Source organism: Pyrus communis, chromosome 10 (genome assembly GCF_041283825.1).
Source record: "Pyrus communis isolate YQ-2024b chromosome 10, ASM4128382v1, whole genome shotgun sequence".
In the NCBI taxonomy this organism is placed as follows: domain Eukaryota; kingdom Viridiplantae; phylum Streptophyta; class Magnoliopsida; order Rosales; family Rosaceae; genus Pyrus; species Pyrus communis.
The window spans coordinates 29,863,498-29,887,940 of NC_142574.1; the positions used below are offsets into that span (position 1 = coordinate 29,863,498).

Here is a 24,443-nt window from a genome sequence, read left to right on the forward strand (position 1 = left end):
GCTGTGAATGATGGGCATTTTTAGCTGACTTCTTTCGTTTACTATCCTAAAACAGAATTCTAACATTTGAAGATATTTTAAGTATTTTACTTTTTCGAATTTTGCTTCCTATTAAGTTTTCTAGCAAGTCTAGGGTTGAGATACATTATAAAAGCGTCCTTTCGTGGTACTAGGGTTTGTTATCTTATTTTATTCCAACAATATAAATTTGAGGTTCTCTCAAGTTCCTAAATGATTTCTGATTGCTAGTGGATAGTTCATGGCCCTTGATTTCCCTATTTAATTTATCACGTTGCATCTGTTATAGTATAGTTAACCAACTTAATTAAAAATGAGAAATATATCTTTTATTGGGTTCTTTGGCAAAGTAAGATGTGTTTATTTAGATTATAAATCTGAATCCATCATGTTTATTATATACGGTAAATTGTCGTTTGACTCTGAACTTTTACTTCAGTTGAAATTGATCTCCTAAACTATTTTTTTGGTAAACTAACCCCCCCGAACTATTTGAAATAAGCCAATTAACCCCTTATTGTTAAATTCCGTCCATTATTCTGTCAAATTCAAGGGCAAATTAGTCTTTTACCATTAATTCTTACATGCCACTTATAACCACCAATAAAAATATGACATGTGGACACATAATAATGTGTAATGACAATATGAAATGATCCTTATGTAAACGTTTCGTTTCTTTATGTTTCTTACTATGTTATAAGTTTTTGAATTATTCTGTGTCCACGTGTCATTATTTTATTGGTGGTTATAACTGACAAGTAAGAATTGATGATGAAAAGACTAATTTGCCCTTGAATTTGACGGAATAGTGGATGGAATCTAACGGCGGGTTAATTGGCTGCTTTTAAATAGTTCAGGGGGTTAATTTACCAAAAAAATAGTTCAGATGGTCAATTTCAACAGGGGTAATAGTTTAGGGGGTCAAACCACAGTTTACCATATTATATATGTGACCTATATTCACAGTTTTACAATAAAATAAGTCCGGTAAGAAAACATTACTCTTTAAACCAAAGACTTAAGATAAGAATACAGATAATGGTTAGCTACGTTTACATGTTTAATTCATTGTTCTTAATGAAGCCATGGTTCATGGTTATATATGACCAAATTAAAATATGGAACTTGTAACCGTGATGGGGTCGTAGTGATCATGGATTCATCATGATGATAATTGTCTATATAGGATACACCTAGGCTCGATCTAGTTCATCAATAGCTTCAAATTTGGTCCAGACAAATTGGTGGGAAGAAACAAGCAATCTGATTGAAAAGAGAAACAGACACAAATATAGGAATTGAATCAATAATTACAATAGACAGGCGTACGTACAGAGAGGGGAGCACAAGTTGAAATTAAAGCGGGGGGATGGGGTAGTGCATTGGTACGCAGAGAGGAGAGGATTCACCATAATAATTAACAATTGCAGACGTTGCACGTTTGCATCAGACTTTCAGAAAGTGTAATATATATGTATTGAGTCCAAAGTGCCAAAAAGCTACGTACTACATACGAGTCTTAATGAAGTCTCAACTGGTTGTACCACACACGTCGACTTCAGTTACTCTAAATATGTGATGCCTTCTTCTTTCCTAGTTTCTGCATACTTTTCTGTCCGTCCCCCCAAAACTCACTTATATGCATGCAGTCACACTCACTCACACTCTTAGAGGCCGTGGTCCCATTTTGATCGATCTATAAATACGTACGTTATGGGCATGGGGATAGATATGGATCAAGTGGTACTAATTATTATTCTCAAATGTTGGCCAGTCAATGGTTTTGGGGTTTAGGCATTAGTAGTCAAGTATTATGAATAGCATATATATGAAATATATTAGCTACCATGAGAGGTCTAATTATTTGTTGGATGAAAATTCAACCTTTTTTCACAATCTAAAATGTAGTCGTTTTCAGACATCCACCTTTTATTAGGAATTTAAGCACTCCCTCTCCATAGACCCTCCACCCTTTAAAATCCACCATGCATGGTTCCCACCTAAAGTAATACTCTACTAGCCTCTACCACACACGAATGTCTGTAGCAATTAACCTTTTTAATTTAAAATTTTTGTTTTACTATTTTTAAATTTATTTACAAATTTTTAATTAAAAAAATTCTACAAAAAACAAAGGAAGAATAAATAACCACCATAACATGGTTCGAATATATTCATTTAAAACATGTATTTAGTCTGAGTTATAAGGCTATATTCATTGTTCTTCTCTATAATATTAAAGTGAGGGCATTGTAGGGAGATTGAAGGCTTCATATTGTAGAGAGATTGTAATAATTTATAATTATTCTTGGTCCTGTCTTAAGGAAACACATCTCCATATAACTATAATTCTTGCTTCCAGTTGGAGTTTGATGCTTTCTTTTTGCACAACTCAACACAAATAGTTTCAGTCGATTGATTTTTCATATTGACCTCGGTTGGCATATATGGCTGATTTGATAGAAAAAAAATAAAAGCTATTCAACACCTTTATATGCACAACGGGGCACTGGGCATCAAGGAACGTTGTCTTGGAGTACAAGTAAAGAAAGTATATATGTGCAAGAAATAAAATACTCGACGCACAAAAAATTCTAGTTAGGAAATACAACACACATTAAGGATAAATAAGTCAAATAAATAATGTAATAACCTTCCTAAAATTATAAATTAATTTGATCCCAACTTTATAATTTTGTAGAGATTTTACTGTATAACTAGAATGCAATGTGAATATATATATATTAGTTCAAATGTGCATGTTTACACAAATTCTGATTAGTACTTTTAGTCAATTCATTATAAATTTCAAAGGGGCTTAACTTCACCATTAAGTCAAAGTATGTGATCCATTCCATTGTGTTACTCAAATGCTGGATATTCACATGTTCGAAGACTAACACTATAACGCAACAAAAGTAACAAGACAAAGAACTGTATCCAATGTCACATGAAACGGAATGTGAAATCCATAACGAGACACTCTCCAAGTCTATTCGACCTCAAAACGCCAAAGTTGTCCTATTATGTTATATCACAACATAACAATGTGTTTAAATAATATTATTAATTAATTAGAAATCTCACATTTATGAATTTCTTTCTGGGTATGACTGTCTCACGATCATGATATGTTACATCTATATCATAACTCGTAATTTATTTACTGATACTTTAAAATATACACATGTAACCAACGTTTTAAAAAACGCTAGACGCTAGTTAGGCGGCAGGCTGGGGCCTAGCGCTTAAGTGGCTAGGCGGGGCCTAGGCAGACTAGGGATTTAAGTAAATCTACTATATTTCATATAAATAAGTGTCTACTTATACTTAAAATATATATAATTTCATTATAAACTACAAAATAGTATAACATATATATTATGAAGTATTGGAACATAAGGAAAACATGGGGAACAAGGTTATAACGTGTGTTCATTTTAAGTATGCAATAAGTTTCTTACAAGTTATTGAAAAAAATAAAATGCAAAATGAAAGTTATCTATTTTCTGTCTAAGTGAGTCTCAACCTAGGCGGATGCCCAGGCAGGTCTGGACAGGCTATGCGGGTGCCTAGCGGTCTAGGTGAGCACCTCAGCAGGTCTAGGCACCCTTTCTTAATTTTCAAATGCCTAAGCATAATCGGGGTGGTAGTCAACCGTCTATAGCCATATAACTCACTCATGTTATCTTACTCAAAATAATAGTGGAATATATTTCTAATATGTATTTTTATTCTTAAGGAAGAAATATTTAAGTTTACAAAGACTTTTAAAAGAAGAAATTACGATAATTAAGACATCTAACCACAATAGAATACAAATCCTATTTACAATTACAATAGGTAATATGGTAAGTCAACTTTAGCATAAAAGGGGCTCCGTTCGAATTCAAGGTGCAAATCTCTTATTGTCAAACCTTGACTCGAAAACATTTTGATTTTTGAGACACAGATATGAACAAAAGTATGGATTACACATTTTCTTTGTTTTAATTAGCAGAATTCCAAGACCGTTTTAAAGAGAGTTTCAACCATCCCAGGGTTCCAGCGCAAAGCTTTGTTAGGGCTTGAGGTCACATAATGATTTTGTTATTAGCATGTCGGAATCGAACCGACACTACGTAGACTAAAATCCTAACACACTTTCCTCTCTCTGTATATGTGCATGGGGAATTGGACACGCATAGCATAGTCCACACACAATAACACATAGATATGCTGCATGCTTTGATCATCTTCCCCCAATACCCATGCTGCAGTATTATGTGTATTTGACTATGTCTCTGACTTTTGCAAACTACATTATGTACATATCCACAGGAAAAACGCTAGCAAATTTCATTGTATAAGTTAATTGTATGCTTATATGGTAGACATGTCCACACTTTAATATCTTTAATGAAGCAATATATCAATCATTTTTCTGATGAGATTTTTTTTTTTTTTTTTGCTTCAAAGATATATATGTAATAACCCTCAATCTGAGCTAGGTCAAGTGTAGAGTACTCTAGGTATAAGTTCGAAATCCATCAATATAACGAGAAATTTTTAGTTGTGACGGGAATACAAGTGGTACATCACGTATTTTAATAGGAGTGGTGGAAAATTTTATTTTTTAAGTTATTAACTTTTTAGCACACATATCTCACTATTTGTATATTGACACGTGGTGTACCATCCCGTGTATCAGTCACACTGAAAAATCTCTCCAATATAACATATAATCTCCCTCTATCTCTCTAGGTACATATATATATATATAAGAATGCCAAGGAAACTCTTTTGAATGGAGACTCTTCATATATTCTCTATCACATCATAATTTAATGTTAATTTCCGTGCTAATATTATAAAATATTGTGAAAAAAATATAAGTGATAGAGTTTAAAGAGTATAAAGAGTTTCATTTTTAGGATAATTTTCTTAGCATTTCCCTGTATATTAATAACATCTCCTAATATATGTGTGTTCTTGATTTGCACAGATGGATCTAGTTGTTAAAAGACAAAAGAGCTCAGTACCCAACAAAATTCAAATCACCCCAAACAGCGCCATCGAGTTATGATTCAGTATCTCTCTGTGATTAAGTAGTATTTCTTTGGTTGTTTCACTTGCTAACTATCGACAAACAAATGCCAGCTGAGACTCAATATTGCATTTAATCGTGTAGACAAGTATGAACCCTAGTTCACAAACAAAAAAGAGGTTTCGCGTGAGATTAATCGTGCCTGCTTTAATGTTCAGCAAGCACTTTTAGAAAGTATACCTTAGGAATTGGTCTAATGGCCATGGATCATTAAGATTAAATTAATAATCAGTCAAACACCCTTTTCTTGGCAGGAAATTAATTAGTCAAAGGTTAGATATTATCAAAGCGCTCCTTGCTTTCACGTGTGAATTTTGTTTATCACTCAAATTAGTTACATAACGTATATTATATATAACATGAAACATGTGATAAGATAAATATTTTTTTTAACAATTATCATTCATAAAATTTAAACTCATCGTAAAATATGTGGTATATGAAAAATTTAACATTATAAGTTGATCTGTTCAAGTTATTTATACGTTTTAGACCTGGTTTGATACTGAGGTGATTCTGAAAAAAGCTGGTATCAAAAAAAGCTGGGAGCTGTTTTTGTGTTTGGTAAACATTCAGCTTCAGCTTTTTTTCACAGTTTTGGGTGAAAAAAAGCCAAAAACAAAAAGCTGCAAAACCTAGCTTTGAAAAATTGGCTTTTTCACATCTGTTTTACATAAAAGTTTACCAAACACTATAATACTATTTTTTTTTCAAAAGCACTTTTACAAAAAAGTTTACCAAACACTCTGCTGCTTTATTTCACAGCCGCTTTTTCTTACAGTACAGCAGAATCAACTTTTTTTCAAAGTACAGCAATACCAAACCAATCCTTAGTACTGTTTGACAAGTATTGTAGAGATCAGTCATGTTGCTTTTTTATTTTTCTAGGCATAACCAATCGAAATGATTGTTGAGGAAGTTTTCTTCTCTACTGATCAGTCTACTGACCCATCAGCTGATGAAGCTAAAACCAGGAAGTGGGGCAAGCAGTACAGTCACGTCGCAGCACTTTAACCTCCAGCATTTTTCTGTAATGGCCATTTTCAATGTGTGATATTCTGTTATGGAATTTATTGTTTTTTATTTTAGAATTTTGAGAAAACAATTTTAGAGTCGTATTTCATGTTTACTTTGGTGTTTGGGGATGAATTTAGAATAGATGGATAAAGATTGATCCTCCGAGCATTTATGCGAAAATCACTCGCGAATCAGAGTTGAAATAAAAAAGTTACAAGCACCAAAGATGATGGGCATTTTAGTCTTTTACAATTAGTATAAATAGTAATTTTTAGAAATAGAAAGTTTACCATGTTGGAAAGTCACCTAGAAATCTAGCGCACAAACTCGCGACTTCTAACCGACTTGTTTTTTCTTCAGGATTTTTTTCAACATAAATTTTGGCTGTCTCCGACAGAACTGGTTGACACGAACATCGTCAAATTGAAGCTCTCACTTTCCTCTATAATACTCAACCAAAAATCACCTGAATAAACCACCACTGATAACATGAGGCCGTGAAGTTCTAGGCTTCTAGGGCTCCAACAACTCTTTTCCCTTTACAAATCCATATGTATTCAATCAAGTATCTAATGAATCCATGGAAGTCTATGGGTACTCAATCAGGTTTTTAAAAAAGTTAATAAAAATTCATAAGGAATCCAAGTGTATTCATTCCGAATTTTAAAAGTTGTTCATAAAACTTTATGTAATTCAATTATGATTTGATTTTAAAGTATTTTAAAAGATTAAATATTTGGAGGAATTTTATAGTGTCTTTTATGCTTTAAAAATTCAGGCATATCCCTAAGATTTTTAATGATGTCACCTAAATTTGACATGGAGTCTACGGAACTCCATTAAATTTCAGAAATTTATAACCCTTTTAAAATCTTAATTGAATACAACTCCTTAGTTTTTAGTTTTAAAGGAATAAAAACTAAAATATAAAAACAAAATGGTTATGAAACGACACCTAAATTACTAAATAATATAGGTACATATTTTTCATGCACATTACCGTCTTATATTTTACTTACTATGCGGATTTGAGAAATTAGAAGAACCTAGAGAGTTTCAACTAATTTAAAAAAAAAATTATATTAACAATGACAATAAATAAATAAATGCCCTCGAGTCAATCCAAAGCCTACGTTACTTTTGTTCAAAATAAACCCAATATGAGATATGCAATTACTATTACACGACTCACACCACCGCTTTCCAGTTAAACCCTACAAATTACATTACATTGCATGCTCCCTTCTCCCTTTGCCTTGACTTTCAAACACCCCTCCCCTCCCCTATTTATTCCCACAACCACCTTTCCCATTAGAATAATCTCAACATCTCACTTCCACCCTCTTCACCTCTCCCAGGCCAATTAATTCCCCACGCACTGCAAAGCAAAACCCCAAACAATTGATCAGAGCAAGCAGGATTCCTCTCTTTACAAATCTCAAAAGACAAAAAGTTAAGGGAGACAAACTGGTCAGAACAGTCCTCACTTCTCTCTCTCTCTCTGATGAAGATTCTAATTAAGCCCCCAGCAGGTATTATTTTCTAAGTTCCCTGCTTTTCGTCCCGGGGGGATTTGGGTTTGTAATACTTTTCAGAGTTTTAGAGAACAAGCATTATTTCATGGATCATCTTTTCACTTGCTAGTATTAAATCTAAATTCTAAAAGAAGGGATGGGTTGAGAGTAGTACTTTCTCTCTTTTAATTTCATCCCACACAAATTTATTTTCATTTCCTTTCTTGTTTATCTTTCTAGCAGGCGATTCCTGTTGTGGTTTCTGCCCATTTGTATATAAATCAAATTATATTTGTTTGATTTATATAATTTCTCATCAGTTTGTATCCTATTTTTTATATTTTCTTTGGGAGGTGGGAAGGGACTAGGATTCTCTTCCCTCCTCTTTCTATCCTATCCTCTCACATTCTCTATTTTGACTTTCTCCTTTTGTAAAAAATTAATATAAGATGTTGACATAGTTTACCTATGAACGTTCAAATTAGAGGGGAAGGAAAAAAAGAGACGAAAGAATCCTGCTCCGGTGGGGAAGGGCTAGTGTTTATTTATTGTACAAGTTTTAATTAATAAACAAGAGAAATATTGAACTCACAGGAGTAGGTGATGAGACTATAAGAAGTGATGCTCTGGTGGGCTAAGGAGAAAAACAAACAGCAGAAAAGGGTTTCTCCTTCCCTTTTGGTTGGCTATACCCATAGCTTCCTAGCTACTGTAATATCTAGCTAGTTTTCTCTGTCCCGCAATCCCTCCCTTTGGTCGTCATCGTCATCATGGCTTCATCAAACAGACACTGGCCAAGCATGTTCAAGTCCAAGCCTGCTGATTGCAGCACGCACCACCAATGGCAGCATGACATCAGCCCTTCTCTCGTCTCAAACAGCTGCCAACAACCCTCCTCCTACTCCTCAGGTAACTCCCCAAATTCCTATTTCATCACTCACTTCTTCATAACCGTCTTCAACACTTTATGTTAAAACTCTTTTCAATATTTTATAATTATTTTTCACTAAATCTGCACTCAAGTTCAAATCTCTTTTCTGTGTATAATAATAGCTTTTTTAATTATCCATATGATATGCATAATTTGTTACTAATTATTATATATGTTTTAGTTTACGTACATTTACATTTTTGATTAATTATGTGAATGTAACAGTGGGAGGGTGTGAAGAACGCAGTCCGGAGCCAAAACCTAGATGGAACCCAAAGCCGGAGCAAATTCGCATACTCGAAGCAATCTTCAACTCCGGGGTGGTGAATCCTCCGAGGGATGAGATCAGGAAGATTAGGGCTCAGCTGCAAGAGTACGGTCAAGTCGGAGACGCCAATGTGTTCTATTGGTTCCAAAACCGAAAGTCAAGAAGCAAGCACAAGCTCCGCAACCTCCACAACTCATCCAAGCAACAACAAACCCATCATCGCCACACCCATCTTCCTATCTCCACGCCCGTCTCCGCAGCCACCGCTCTCAATATCATCAATGCCGCCGCCCCTTCGTCGTCCTCCTCGTCCTCTGAAAAATCATCCCCCAAAGCACCAAACAACAAGGCTTTCTCCATGGGGTTCTCCACTCATGATGTTTCAATCAACTCTCCAATTGCTTCTGTGAACCAAAGCACTAACTTTTTCCAGCCTCACCATCCACACCACAACGAGGTCTTGCCTGAATCGCCGTTCTTTTTTCCGGTGCATCAGGGCAACATTAATCCTAATTTGACACAAGGGTTTTGCTTTTCTGAGCTGGCTAATGTGGATCATGTTCCAAATCATGAGCAAACTAATAATAATAACATTGGGCCTTGCACTAGTCTCCTGCTGAGTGAGATCATAAACCATGGGGGAATATCAGGGAAAGAATATCACCATCAGGAAGATCAGATCAAGGCCATGAAGAATGTGGATAATCAGCAGCACCTGAATTACAATATCAATGTCACCACATCTCCAACTACTGCTGCTGCTGCTTCTACTGTTGCTGTTCCAACCCCCATGTTTCACAACATTCAAGGTAGATTAACTGAAGATTTCATGTTTTGCTAAATAGATCTCCATATGCAATAATGCACATAAGAAATTTGTCTAAATTAAGTCCTTGTCTAAGGGAAATGCTCTAATCTGCAACCAATTTATCCATTTTTGTCGAAATAATAGCGGTATTCCATGTACGTTAAACAATAATATAGTGCTAGACTACAGCACTTACACACACACACACACACACATATATGTATATATTATTGATACATAATACCAAAATGTATCAAAGTGGGATTGATTTATGATGGGTTTGTATTTTGGGATGAAGGTGATTAATATGTTTGTAATGTATTACGTATGGAAGGGAGGGTAGTTTTGTCTTTATGTTCGGCAAGAAACTTTTAGCTTGCTAGGTTTTTGCGTTTGGCGTTACGATGGACGTGTGCATGGGTTTTGATTGACCAGTCTGTTCTATAACGTGTTTGGGTTTGGATTGGACTAATTACTACCCGGACAATACCGGACTGTTCACGTACATACGCCTTTCAGATCATGAGATCGGACTGATGAAACGACGTGGCATACTGTGTGATTGTGTGACTTAATGTGGTGGTGTTTGGAGTTTTGGACAGGTAGTGTTGGCGAAGCGGGTGCAATGGCTCCGGGAGGTCCGGCGAAATCAACGGTGTTCATAAACGACGTCGCATTCGAGGTGGGTGCGGGTCCCTTCAACGTGCGTGAGGCTTTCGGGGATGACGCCGTTCTCATTCACTCCTCCGGTCAGCCCGTTCTCACCAATGAGTGGGGTCTCACCCTCCACCCTCTCCACCATGGCTCTTTCTATTACCTGGTATACTAATTTCACACTTAATTTTGCTTTATTTTTTTATTTCTTTATGCTAGTTATTTTTTTAACTTTAATATGTTATTTGGTTCCTTTCTATGTATTTTCCCAAATTAAAACAATGTGATAAAGTAGAGATTTAGCTTTAGGCGAGTTAGCTATATCGTTGTATTTCTCCTTATTGAAGTTCGAATTCCTCTCGTAGTTTATATGAATTAGTTTAGACTATCTTATTGTTTGAAAGGTTGTTCTTTGTGATCGAAATGTCACGCATTTGAGTGGTAAAAACAGTCTTTTTACAAAGTAAAAGTAAAGTTGTATACGATAGATATCTCCCCAACCCTTGTAAAATTACAAATCTTATTGGCTTGGAGTCGTCCTTTTTATCTTATTATCTAAAAAAAGTGATTTAAATTTGTTTTGCTTCTTTATTTGTTGCTATCCAGCTATACCACTGTAATGTGTGTGTATATTTATATTTATTTTATCTATGCTTGCTAGTTGATGATCATTAATGTGTTTTTTGGGATTGCAGATATAGAAGAGGTGGAAGCAAGCTAGAAGAGACGGGCTTCGGTTCTGTGTGTCTTTTCTAGATATGTGTCTTCTTTAATCTGCGTTAGGGTTTGCCATAGTATAAGATAGGGCTTCATTCCGTTTTGTGGATCTAGGGTTATTTCAGAGTTTGTGGACCTATTTATGTACTATTAGTGTACCTGTTTCTGGTTATATAAAGGATGATTATATATATTTACCTGTGGCGTGTGTTTTTTCTATGAAAGTTTTAACCTGCACATCTTGCTCATGTGCATGCAGGAAAACTCAAATTCAAATGAATGATATCATCCTCACAATTTTCTGCTACTTTTCGACTCAGTTTCTTTTTGTTGAAGGAATCCAGATGTCTGATACTTTTCAATTGTTTAACCTTGTTCTGCATCTTCCACCCAAAATTTAGATCTAACTGCCACGCTACCATAATCAACTGTCCAACAATATTTGGCTAAAGAGAACTGTGGTCATATGTATTGCTTTGCCAAAATTGTAAACTGAGAGATGTATGATATTTAGAAGAAAAAAGCTGATCATAAATTAAATTAGTAGGAATTGCGACCAATTGTGCAGACCAAAAGTATATAAATTAGTAATGAATTGAACTAGTATATCTAGCTAGCCACGTCATAGGGTCAAATATGGCCTTGCCGTAGGCGCACTCAATGGAAGTTTTCGATGAACCCCGAACTCTGTCACGTCCTACTCAAAATGTACCACTTAAATTTATATATTTGTACTGATATGCTCTAGTAGTGTTACATATTTAACCTATTACACATTTATATATAATAATAAATAAAAATTTAGAATAATAATACTATGTGATCATGTTTTTGATATACACAAAAATTTGCTGGCTCGAGCTTCTTACCACATTGATATTCTTTAACCATCCAGTATATGCACTGTTAATTCCATGTCGATGTGTCATCTTTTGTTCATGAAAAACTTAGGGCATGTTTACTTACTATGAGGAGAAACTTAGGGCTTCGTAAGAAAAATAAATTAAGATGAAAAAAAAAGGGGATCATGCTGAGTGGTATTTAATATATAACATTCATACACCTATATGTGCTGCCAAGTTCTTGATCCGGTGCGCTATATGTGTGCGTAGATCATATGTATACATATACATATGTATACATGTGTATATTTATGTATGAATGAATACACACAGCATAATGAGATTAGGGCTTTTTAACGGATCCGTACATATAGAAAGTGAGCAGGGTGCCTTTCAGTTTCGGCAATACTTGGATAGGATAGATCATCACCATTTAAAAAACATATATATACACATCTTGCTTCGACAATCCATATCAATCAGAATCAGAGGGCCTGAGCAGAAACGGAAAAGTATTAATGTTTGACAAACACCCGGCACTACCCATAGCTGTGTGTTTAATTTCTTCCACATGCATTCTTTTGCTGTATGTACATGCTTTCCAGTCGATGATCATCAGGAGAAGGCAAGGCAGATTGTAATTAAGGAGGAGAGAGGATCCTCGGATCTTTTTAGTAGAGAGATTTTTTAATGTGATCGGTACACGAGATGATACATCATGTGTCATTATATAAATAGTGGGATATATGTGTTAAAAAATAATAATTTTTTACATCACTTACATAAAAACAAATAGTGTACTACTCATGTTCCCGTTATAATGAAAAATTTCTCTTCGTTGTGAGGATCATGGGAATCCTTCAATTTTTGTCGGATACTGTTTATATACAATTTTAAATAAAAAAAATTTACAATAATTTTTTACCGTACAATGTACGATAAACGAATATGATTAGAGGATCGGATCCTTCTGAATTAAGGAGAGCTAGCTCTAGTCAACTATTTTTTAGTGGTGCAGATTTGTTACGTGCAAATTTGCAATCTCAGAGGCCAATAGTATATGTAGCTAGTGTTATTACTTGGATTTGATTGAGTGATATGTTTCGATTAGATATATCAAAGACCTGCGGGTCTGGCAAAATTCCTTTCCCCTATAGGATATAGCTACATGAGGCTAGACTTACCCCGTCACATACACTAGTCACTTGTACTTATTTTTTGCATGAACTATCACGTACGATGTGGAAGAAGATTGACGCTTCCTACACAGGAGGGGGTGGAAAGGGATTTTAAAGCATGGTGGTCGAAGAAGGAAGAAGAAATCATGAAATATCTGATCATCAGTTGCTTTCTGTATCAATGTATCCAGGGTTTCTGGGAGGGATGGTTGTTGGGGAATCAAACGATTTTTTATCAATGGTCCGTGTTCGTTGATTCTTAGAATCCCCATGAAGACGATCTTGGGAGGATCAAAATCCAATCTAACCCTGTTGTAATCTGCATTTACATGCCCCCACGAGTGGGTGAAGAGTGAAGACTGAAGACTGAAGAGAACTGGGACTGTTCTTACATGCTCCCGGCCGGAATTGCATCCCATCCAGATCAATTTTGTGAGAATCATAAGAATCTCCACATCTTAACTATTTATCGTATATCGTGCGATTAAAAATTATTTAATTTTTTTGTTTAAAATTAAACACAAATAGTATTTAACGAAAACTGACCGCATAATGTACGATGAATGGATAAAATATAAAAATCCCTAAAATCCTCACAAAATGAATGATTCTCTTCCCCGGCCCCCAACCCTTCTTATGTGATTTGAAGGTTTCATGCAAATAATCGATTAATCCGGAAATTGACGTGAAACGAGAGGGGTTAGATTTTTTTTTTTTTTGTTTGAAAAACTTCTAGTAACCAACTTTGAATTCTACACCTTGTTTTCCATGTCATTGCCACATTACCTATTAGCTTAATAAAAATCACTTTAGCTTTTAATTAGGACCCTTATATGTAAATGGATCAAAGGGCTAACAAGGAGTGTAAAAATATTTGTCCATGATCCTAATACTTTGTTATGATTTAAAACTTATATAATAAACCTCAAATTAATCATGTCTGTTAGAAATGGTCATGAATACTCGGAAGTAACCAACTATTTTGTCTTTCATAAATCTGAGAAATCACGTATCTTATTGGATATCATTTTTCAAAATTTTTTTGGTTGGATGTTTATCGAATGAGTCTTACTCATACCAAAAGAAACTCAAATTTGAAATGGTAAACATTGGATTTTATAAAGTTGATAGTCGTAAGAGACTAGAAGAGTTGACCTTTCTCCTAATATGGTGTTCCAAGTTCCAGCAACAACAAAAAATAAGTATATGGTGTTGAATCCAAATAAGATTATACATTTCCACAAGAATTTTGGTGTCTATATTTTCTGTAATAACAATTGGACCCTTCGCCTTCATGTTTTGAGAAAATTGTAATAATGATTCTTCAACTTTAACATAATTGGTTTAATGGTTTCTCAACTAAAAATCTATGATCATTGGTCCTTTAATTCATCAAAACGTGCAACTATGGTCATTTTCCTCAACTCTATTAGAATTTCGTCAAAATAAATTATGTTGGAAGGACAATTGCTACAATTGGATTAGAGTTTAAGGACAATTTCTCCTATTAGGTAAAGTTGAGATACTATTGCAACAATTTTTCTTATGTGGTTTTCCATATTTGCCGCTTAATTTAGCTTCACGTGCTATGCACATGACTCACCTTGACCTAAGTTTTGACGTTGTTGACGAAAATGACTATATATGCACGTTTTGATGAGTTAAGGAACCAATAGTTATGGATTTTTAGTTGGGGACCATCCAATTGTGTTAAAGTTGAGGGATCATTGTTACAATTTCCTCTCATGTTTTAAATAAAAGAAACAACAACTTACTACAATCTAGTGGTGTTCCTATTTACTTGTAAGTGAGAAGTCTTAAGTTCAATTCTCGCCAAAGGCGAATTTGAACCTCATTATTGTTAGCCCATTATGAGGCTAAACTCACCCTCTCCCTCTATAACGTTCCAAATAAATAACACGATTTAAATAAAAGGGGACTAGCCGGTAATTTCACTATAGCAGTCACTCTTATAGGGGACATAAAGATTCACAGATGCATTTTAACCTCTTCCTGACTACCATCGTATGATTCATCAACACTATGAATAAAATGCAAAACGTACCGTGTCGAATACAAACTTTTTTGTCCCCAACCGCTTAGCAGGTGGTTTCACACATTATACATACTAAAAACCGATTGAGCCCGACACTGTTCAGCAACAGTGAAAGAGCGGAAATACCCTCGGGTTTCTTCTTTGTTTTAACTAAAACACTATTATCATCCTCGTTACATTCACTCATTCTCGAATACAAAGGAGCAAACACATGTCGGCATAACAATACAATTTCTTTAGTTGGTGCGACCAAAGGTACAAAGGTTGAGAGCTTTTAATTGGGACCGGGGGTCGTTAATCATTCCAGCTTGCTTTGGTTGGGTTGCCGTCTTCAACCTCCATTTTGCTATATATTTCTCTCAGAATCTAACAAAACCCATTCACCCCATCACTCACATACACACCTCCACCGCCATGATTCTTCATTATTTATAAACTAATTGCCAAAAACCCATCGAACCCATCATCCCAAAACTCCCTCTCATTCCTTCCAAATCGAAAGAAAAAGACAAAACCCAAGAACAAAAAGACGACAAAGATTCAGCCCATTTTTGCAGTAATTGAATTTTGGGGAAGGAGATGGGGGCGTACAGAGCCGACGACGATTACGATTACTTGTTCAAGGTGGTGCTGATCGGCGACTCTGGCGTCGGAAAATCGAACCTTTTGTCCCGGTTCACGAGGAACGAGTTCAGCCTCGAATCCAAGTCCACCATTGGCGTCGAGTTCGCCACCAGAAGCATTCGGGTCGACGATAAGGTCGTCAAGGCCCAGATTTGGGACACCGCCGGCCAGGAAAGGTTCGGATCCACATTCTCTGTTTTTTTATAAATCTTGAGTTTTTTTTTATTAGATCTTGGAATTCACATTCTCGTTTATTTTTCTTGGGTTTTCTTGGTTTCCTGAGGAAATTGGGGTTGTTTGGCTTATATTATATTGCACGGATTTGATAATCCTGCTTCTGGATCGAAGAAGGATTATTTTTTACGAGTCTGTTTGTTTGATGGGTGTTGTTTGGTTGCGGAGAATGCCGAGGAAAATATCATGAAATTGCTAATGAAAATGTTGAAGTTTTCATTTCCCATTGTTTTAGTTAGCTGAGCTGAATTTTACTCCGTTTGTATTTGTTTTTGGAATCGGTCTCGAACAATCTTCGTGAAGTATGACAACTATGATGCAATGCTAATTCTCTGCTTGAACTTCTGGTTTGCTTGTATTAGTAGAATGCAACAATACACAGTTTCCGGCGTTTTTACATTTGTAGTTTGTTGATTTAGCTCTGTTGCTTTGTGGAGTGTTGTTTAGACAAGTATCCTATACTTAAGTAGAACAATGTTTGGCTACTATGAGGAGGAACTCCTACTCAAAACTCCTTCTTGTTTGAATCACAGAGTTTTATGCTTATGATCAGAACCGTTCATATTATAAATCACACTGTAAAGATTATCTCTGTAAAAAAATGAACTAAAACTAAGGTCTTTTCGTTAATCTATTTTAGCAAATTTATAGACGGTTGGTAATGCTTTTACCTATTCCGTTAATTTTTTATATAATTCGATGGCTAAATGAACTTAGTTTTAATTCAATTTTTACAGAGGGGATCTTTATAGAGTGATTTATAATATGAACGGTTCTGATTATAAAAACGGAGTTCTATGAATCGACAACGAATAAGTTTGAGCAGGAACTCGTACTCTTTCTTTGAGTAAGCAAGTATTGTTCACTTAATTAGGTCACATTTCGCTCTGCTATAATTTTCGGGTTTAGCGCAGTTTACTGCATTTCGAGATTACTAGGTAAGGTGGTTGTTCTAGCTACATCACAAATTGACATGTCATTACGGTTGTTAAACCATCGTAATCATACAAATTCAAACGTTTTGTCCTTCATTTAATAGATTTGAGTTGATATAACCAGCTACCGGGTTTTCCGACACTGTTCTTTGAAATATGTTGTTTGTTGTGGTGTAAACTAATCCCGGCCAGTGTTAATATCTCACATTGCGTTTTGCTTTTCTTTTGTTAAAGGTATCGTGCAATCACAAGCGCATACTATCGAGGCGCGGTTGGGGCATTACTTGTCTATGACGTTACTCGTCATGTTACATTTGAGAATGTGGAGAGATGGCTGAAGGAGCTTCGCGATCACACAGATGCCAACATTGTGATCATGCTAGTGGGAAACAAGGGAGATCTGCGTCACTTGCGAGCTGTTTCCACTGATGACGCTAAGGCGTTTGCTGAACGAGAGAACACCTTTTTCATGGAAACGTCTGCCCTCGAGTCTATGAACGTCGACAATGCTTTCACCGAAGTGCTGACCCAAATCTACCGCGTTATGAGCCGGAAGGCCCTTGACATTGGGGATGACCCAGCAGCCTTGCCCAAAGGACAAACAATCAATGTCGGGGGAAAGGACGACGTATCAGCTGTGAAGCAAGTCGGGTGTTGCTCTACGTAAAATTTGCCGGAATTTTTCGAGTGCCTTTTGACGTTCTATCGGACGAGGTCATGTCCATACACAGAGGTTGACCTGACTCAACGAAATTGCTTTCTCGACAGGATATTAACTCTTTGAACACTATGCTTCAGATGCTCGAAAGCTTGTCTATGTTTAGCGCAAAATTTAGGATGTTAAGGATATGTTCTTGTTTTTTCCTTTGATTCGATTTGAACTACTTGCTTCCCCTTGTGTAATTATTCTTTCTTGGTTGAGTTTTATATGAAGTTTGTTGTTTTCTCCTTTGATTCGATTTGAACTACTTGCTTCCCCTTGTGTAATTATTCTTTCTTGGTTGAGTTTTATATAAAGTTTGGTTGTTTTTGAGCCAAAAGTCGGAATTCCTTCCTTCCACAAGCGTCGGAAAACGATTAACTTTGCCCCATCTCAAGCACAAGAACTGAAAACTAGAAATTCAAAACGAAATGGCGATTAATCAGGTTCCGAAAGTTTTCCTTCGTTTTACAAATTTCGTGATTGCTATGGTTTCCACCATCTTCATCGTTGAATTCGGATGAAAAATCGAATTCTCCCGGCAAGATTGCTTCCTCAAAGTTCGATTTATAGAGCAGTAAGTGGAAGAAGTTTGGTAGGAGGAACAAACTAAAACAGCCACAGCCAAATGACTCTTGACAAAGATTGTACATACATTCACAGCCATAGTATCTAAGAACACTCCACAGAATGCTCAAGCCGCGCCGCACCGCACCGATCCGATGTACCGAACCAGCTCCTTAGAGACGTGACATCTGAATTTATCAGTAGATCGTGGATCAGTAACTTTAACAAGAAGTGTTGGAAAACAATCAAAACGCAACAGCGCTCCGTTTGTCTTCCTCACAGATGCAGACATCTAATTCTTGTCGGGGCTTGTCTGGAAGTACTTCTCTAGAAAGCGCCTTAGAATGATTTAGAGTTTGTTTGGATGTACTTTTAAAATAACCAAAAGCGCTTTTAGTTATTTTAAAAGCAGATCCAAACAAGCTCTTAGTATAAGTTACAAGTGCTTTCTAGGAAGTGTTTCTGCATGAACAAGCTAGATTGTCAGAAGCGCTTTTGGTTATCTGAAAACGGTTGCTTAATATTCAGCTAGATTATACAACTAACAATAGCTTAATATTTTAGTCCAATATACCCCAAATGAATCACAATCCAACAATTCAAACCACTGAATTTCCCAAAAATATCATATCCAATCCGAGTCCCGACCTATTGATTTAAAATTGAAATTACCCAAAATTGAAATTAAAATTTCACAGAGGAAGACAAGCTCACCAGGAACTGGGGGAGAGGTGAGGCTCATGGGCGTCGAGCTTCCTCGGATTCGTCGGGAGGAGGAGGAGGAGGAGAATCGTCGTGGCGGCCGACGGAGGGCAGAGGATTACCGCCCTTGATGAACCAACCGAGGGCGAAAAAGGAAGCTCCAGCGAGAATGGCGGTGCCCCAGGCGTGAGAATACCATTTGCTGTACTGCCTGATGGCGAACTTCCACTGCTCCCGAAGCGTCGCCGCGTCTGGGATTTGAGGGTCGGGCGGGTTCGGGAAGCGGACCTTTTCGCCTGAGAAACTCCTGCTGGGTTTGCTAGTATGGGCGGTGTTGTTAATCTCGGAAGGAGGAACGTTTTGAGGTGAATCGGGTTTGGGTTCAGTCATGGCTCTGGTGAGTCGGTGCCTCCGGTTTTGATTGTGTTTCTGGCTTCGCTCAAGAGGGAAGAGTATGCCTATATTCCGTCGTTTTGCCACCTGTCCAATTGAACAGGAGGCTCACTCTCGCATCTGATGAACTAGGTTGGACCGGTTAACCAATACCGACAAGAATAAGCTCGTTTAAAAATGTTTTTAAAATAATTAAAATAAAAATTCAATTGAATTTGAAAAAAAACACTTTAGAAAGTTTCTTGCAAAACACATTAATGCTTTATGCAAAAAATACACATTTGGTATTTTTTCAAAAACATTTAAAATGTTTTTAAAACAAAAAAACTTTCACCAAAAACACTTTCAATTTTCTTTTAAAACATCTCCAAACAAACCGTATATCAACTACATAAGATTAATAACATTAATATTATCAAAACGTGACAAGTAATTGCAAAAATGACGTCATACTGCGTGGCGAGCAACTGCCAAGCTACTCTTTTGACAAGATGAACATTTTTTGTAATTCTACAAATAAGAGCACGGAAAACTAACGAAAAAAACTTCAAAATTTTGAGTTTTAACAAAAATTACAAAAAAGTGTTGTAAGTGAATATTACTATGATTGACTTCTTAAAGTAAAATTTTGATTTTTTGTTAAAATGAATAGTATTGAGAGTTTTTCGTTAAAGTTTTCATAAATGTAGCTCTTACACCAAATAATACTAGCATACAACCGAATAAAATAAAAAACACAAAAAATCTTATACTTTTGTAAACTGCTTTTAGAGAAAGCCGATTAAAATTACGCCCCCAATGGATAAGCACTTCAATTTTCTAATTGCCCAATGATTGTTTTACACAGTAAATATTCCAAAAGTCACTAAGTGGTTTAAAAATTCAACGGGGTTCTACCTACATAATTTTTCCACAATAAAATTCTAACAGCAGCATCAGTTTGTTTTGCTTCAAGTTGATCATTTGCGGGCTTCAACCTGCTTCTGTTCTCTAGCTGAAACAATTGGGAGTTGAGCAATTACAGTCCCTGAACATCCAGAACAAGAGAAATCGACACGAAAAAAAAGAAAAAACGGAACAAAGAAACAAAGAAACAAGCAATAAGTTGTGCTGGTCTCAGAAACATTACCAGCTTTTTGTTCTTCCCTATTTTAGCAGCTTCCGCCCTTTGCTCTCGTATAAGCGCTAAACGCTCTGCATGATCAACAAAATGATATCAACAAGAAATTCCAAACTATAGCAGTGAAAGTGCAAATCCAGCCCATAGGAACCTCTTGTTCTTCTCTAAAGAACCCATATCTAACAAGCCTTTTCAGCAGTAAAATGTGCAGCAAAAAATATTGACGAGATTGTAACTCGACAACAAAAATTACGAGGCAAGCTGCAAGCCAATCCATACGTCAGCTAACAACCGTGTCTTGAATCAGACAGATTCTAACATGTAGCCGGTTGTATATCCCCTTATTAGTGTCTCTCTCATCACGTGAATGTGCGACGTGATGAGAGAGACACTAATAGTTACTCTTTGCAAACCATAATCACGACAAAATACCTAAATCTTTCCTTGGTTGTTCAGTTTTTCCCTGTTCTAGCAGCCTCATATATCTCTCGCGGGCTCTCTGTTTCTCCAATTCTTCTCTGAAAACAAATGAACAAAAATTGAGGATGTCAAAACCGATTAGGATAAAAGAAGAAATACGAATACAACTTATAATCCACGGACAAACCTTTCACGCCTTGAGAGTTCAGTTGTCGTTCCCATCTGTTGAGAAAATAACAAATATTACTCTTTCACAAAATCCACTAGCAGAATTCACAGCCATTGTCAAAGTAAATTGCAGAACTTACATCAACGTCTCGAGCTTTCATGGTCTTCGGCTTTTCCAAATTCGGATTTTCAATCTCAATAATCCCTTGGATCCCCTTCTTCTTCTGATAACATTATTTGGCAGCACATTTTTAATCAAAAAGACATTTTGTATATGAAAAGTTCATAATAGATCAAGCTCTTTTATTTATTTATTTTTATACCATTATTTTATTATTGTAGCAGGGTCCACAATGATGTTGACATTTCTGTCTGGAAATACATTATTTTACATGATACTATTCAACTTATGCCAATTTGCTGCCAGTTCTTTATGCCTTCATCATGTGGTCGATGTTATGCAACTCTTCTTCTGTCAAGTTGTTTCAGTACTGTTTATCGCCTTCGATTAGTTCTGCATCTCTTTCTCTATCTTCTTTTACTTTGTAGTACATTTCTGCTGTTTTTTCTTTGAAATTTTAAGGCTTCTAGTAAGGCTGATGACTGATTCTTGTTTTACTGTAAATATACGTTTCTTTTTCTTCTGCTACTAATACCATATCTTACCTAAAATCCTCAAACTCATCTAAGGCTAACATTTGGATCTCTCGAAATCTTAAAATATTTTTGTATGAAAGAGTCCACATGTGTGGGGAGATAGAGGATAATCTAAATGACTCTTCATTAATCATGACTATATGCCTAGCTTTCTCCTTGTGCATATGTGCATACCAATCTGGAGGATTAGTAATAAAACTTATGCAAATTTCTTACTATTTTTCTAGATAGTCTCTGACTTCTTTTATTCTATACAAGTATTGAGTGATAGTATCTTACCCCTTAATAGTTTGTAAATTGGATTTCATTTGAAAAATAATGCTAGTTCTAGAAACAGTTGAGAACTGTTCTTTCAACCTAATCCACAAATCTTTAGAACTAGAGCTACCAATTGCACATGACATAGCAACAGTACAGATGAAAGTGTAGCAGTAATTAATCGCATAATGGCAAGATCATGCATCTTCCAGACAACAAAAGCATCACTTTCCACAAAAGAATAAGAGTCAGTAGAGTTTATACTAAAGTCACTAGATTGAGAGGTGTGCTGAACCGGACAAGGATTAGATACATCTACAAATCCCATGACACAATTATTTTCCAGCATGAGCTGCGATTGGAAGTGCCAATTTAGGTAGTTCAAGTCATCAAATTACACACTCACTGAAATTGGAACTAAAGGAATCAGGGCCGTAATTGGAGATTGAAGAATTTGAAGTTGTGATGCAGTCTTCGTGAAATAGAATGCGATCAACAAAGCTTGATTCTGTAAGAAAATGTCACTAAAGATTCGTCACAAGCACCTGGTGTGCACAAATTGAGAAGATGCAGAAGATCGGTCGAAGATCAAGATCAACCAAAACCTAGATTGAGAGGGTTTCAAGAAGATGAGCTGAATTGCGGTGGCAAAAACCACAATTCAGAGAAGACGAATACCAAATCTTGGTGAGCGGAAGCAGAGAAAAGGATCGAAAGATCACGCGTAAGCTACGAAGGCAATCAATACCATGTTAACCAATATATGATGAAGATCTTGATGAACACAGAGAGAGAAAAAGACAGGGAAATTGAGGGAACTGAATATTCTTATTATGTTTTCTTAACAACCAAGTAATACATGGGAAGTAGTGTTTATACTTCTCTTAGAACAAACTTATCTAACCACCTAACTAATCAAACCATATAATCTCAGTACAAGGGGGCACACTCTTAACCGTCAATACTAAAACTCTATCAAACTTTACTAATTTAAGCCAAGCAGCGCATGCAGCTTCTCCACAAAACTGTCAATATAGGAGTTCTCAAGCCCTTTACTGGAAAGAAACTCCCTCCACTTTGCATGGTTTCTCCTCACTTCCTTTCCCACCTCGCTCTCCTCATCCATCACATCTCTCACAGCCTTGCAAACACCCTCCTTCGTAAAAACCCCATCTTCCTCTCCTTTCTCAACCTCCACTCCAACTCTCAGATCACGACCCATCACTCTTGCAACGGCTAGCTGATCCGCCACGTTTGGCAGCAGAACAAGCTGGCACTCGCTCACCAGCCCCTCCATCAACGACGATGGACCGCAATGCGTCACGAAGCACCCAACAGAAGGGTGCTTCAACATCAATGGCTGCTGCACCCAACCCCAACTCACAACCCCTCTTCCTTTTACCCTCCCTTCAAACCCTTCTGGCAACGCTGACTCGATCGCTTCAACTCCCATCGGCGGCTTCAGTGCAGCGAAGAAGGGTAAACCCGTGAGCTCAAAACCCAACAACAATTCTTGAAACTGATCAATTTTCAGAACGCATTCAGTTCCAAACGCACAGTATATCACGCTTTTGGCTTCGAACCTTTCAAGCCATTTTGCCCACTTCTCGTCCAACTCTGTAGTCGGAGTCTCTGGCACCACTGGCCCTGCGAGAAGCACCGGCTTTCTCAATTGGGTTTCAAGATAATCGCAGTACTTCCCTTCCATCTCCCTACAAGTCCTGAAAGCCACCGCGTCACAGTCTTTCAAGGAGATTTTTAGGCGCTCGATTAATTTCGTCCCACTGCCGAACTCCTTCAGCAGGAATGGCGCCAGCATTCGAGCTTCGTGTGCTGGTAGCTTGATTGAAGATGGTGGAAAAGATGGCGGCGGGTTGATAAGTTCGTTGATAAGATCATCTTCCGTCAACACCGATTTCTCCATTAGTACTTTTCTTTCTGGGCTTCTCACATAACCCACAATTGCAGGACTAATAATGATATAGTATATAGATTTAATGCCTGTACCTAGCTGACGTAACAATTTTGGCAACCATGGCGTGAAGTCGAAGAAAACAAAATTAGGGTTTAGTTCACAAATTAATTGCAGGATTGCTGGCTGAGTGAGGTCCATGGCGTCCATGAGGAGAGAGTTGGAAGGGAAAGGGACATCGTTTGTGGTTTCGGCGCCCGGCAGAAGGCCGTCGACATGAGGGACGGTGATGGGGATGAAGGATATGAGATGAGGGTGGAGGTTTAAAGCTTGTAATTTTTGCTGGGTTTTGGTTGGTACGAAGAAGGAGATTCTGTGGCCTCTTTCGGCTAGCTTGTTGGAGAGATGGAGGTAGGGGGTTAAGTGTCCCATGGCAAACCATGGATACATTGCAATGTGAAGGGATGGCAATGGCTGGTAATTACTCATACTTGAAGCAAAGGGCAAAGGCTACGGTTTGTAGTAATACTTGAGATCGATTGTGGTTTTGATTTGTTTCTCAGGTCACTTTAAATGCAGGAAATGAAGCATTGTGCATACTCCGATCGACAGCCGCACTCCACTTGCAGAAGACGACGTGGTTCAATTATTGGATATATCA

The 24,443-nt window shown here is 36.8% G+C and overlaps 3 protein-coding genes and 1 pseudogene across 7 annotated transcripts; 2 read left to right on the forward strand and 2 right to left on the reverse strand.

The window, feature by feature from the left end:
• The first annotated feature begins 7,437 nt into the window (after positions 1 to 7,437).
• Positions 7,438 to 11,323, forward strand: LOC137727284 (WUSCHEL-related homeobox 9-like). Of its 3 annotated transcripts, XM_068466149.2 has the most exons (5): positions 7,438 to 7,656; positions 8,233 to 8,547; positions 8,795 to 9,646; positions 10,248 to 10,465; positions 10,995 to 11,323. In XM_068466149.2, the coding sequence occupies exons 2-5, from the start codon at positions 8,409 to 8,411 to the stop codon at positions 10,998 to 11,000; spliced, it is 1,215 nt and encodes a 404-aa protein (XP_068322250.2). In that variant the 5' UTR covers positions 7,438 to 7,656; positions 8,233 to 8,408; the 3' UTR covers positions 11,001 to 11,323. The 3 variants fall into 3 exon arrangements, with proteins under 3 accessions (XP_068322250.2, XP_088533524.1, XP_088533523.1); XM_088677398.1 differs by lacking the exon at positions 7,438 to 7,656 and having other exon boundaries at positions 8,211 to 8,547; XM_088677397.1 differs by lacking the exons at positions 7,438 to 7,656; positions 10,995 to 11,323 and having other exon boundaries at positions 8,261 to 8,547; positions 10,248 to 10,474.
• Positions 11,324 to 15,267: 3,944 nt separating this feature from the next.
• Positions 15,268 to 17,839, forward strand: LOC137729164 (ras-related protein RABA1f). The gene is made up of 2 exons (XM_068468011.2): positions 15,268 to 15,892; positions 17,120 to 17,839. Exons 1-2 carry the CDS (start codon positions 15,672 to 15,674, stop codon positions 17,550 to 17,552), a joined length of 654 nt encoding a protein of 217 aa, XP_068324112.2. The 5' UTR covers positions 15,268 to 15,671; the 3' UTR covers positions 17,553 to 17,839.
• A 166-nt stretch (positions 17,840 to 18,005) lies between these two features.
• On the reverse strand, positions 18,006 to 19,364 carry LOC148693867 (uncharacterized). 2 transcript variants are annotated; one of them, XM_088678188.1, is made up of 2 exons: positions 18,867 to 19,361; positions 18,006 to 18,340 (listed from the first exon to the last, which is right to left on the reverse strand). In XM_088678188.1, the coding sequence occupies exon 1, from the start codon at positions 19,242 to 19,244 to the stop codon at positions 18,891 to 18,893; it is 354 nt and encodes a 117-aa protein (XP_088534314.1). In that variant the 5' UTR covers positions 19,245 to 19,361; the 3' UTR covers positions 18,006 to 18,340; positions 18,867 to 18,890. The 2 variants fall into 2 exon arrangements, with proteins under 2 accessions (XP_088534314.1, XP_088534315.1); XM_088678189.1 differs by lacking the exon at positions 18,006 to 18,340 and adding an exon at positions 18,347 to 18,614 and having other exon boundaries at positions 18,867 to 19,364.
• Positions 19,365 to 22,679: 3,315 nt separating this feature from the next.
• Positions 22,680 to 24,409, reverse strand: LOC137730011 (cyanidin 3-O-galactoside 2''-O-xylosyltransferase FGGT1 pseudogene; annotated as a pseudogene). The gene has a single exon (XR_015952130.1). The product of XR_015952130.1 is annotated as a cyanidin 3-O-galactoside 2''-O-xylosyltransferase FGGT1 pseudogene (transcript).
• Between the last annotated feature and the right edge of the window lie 34 nt (positions 24,410 to 24,443).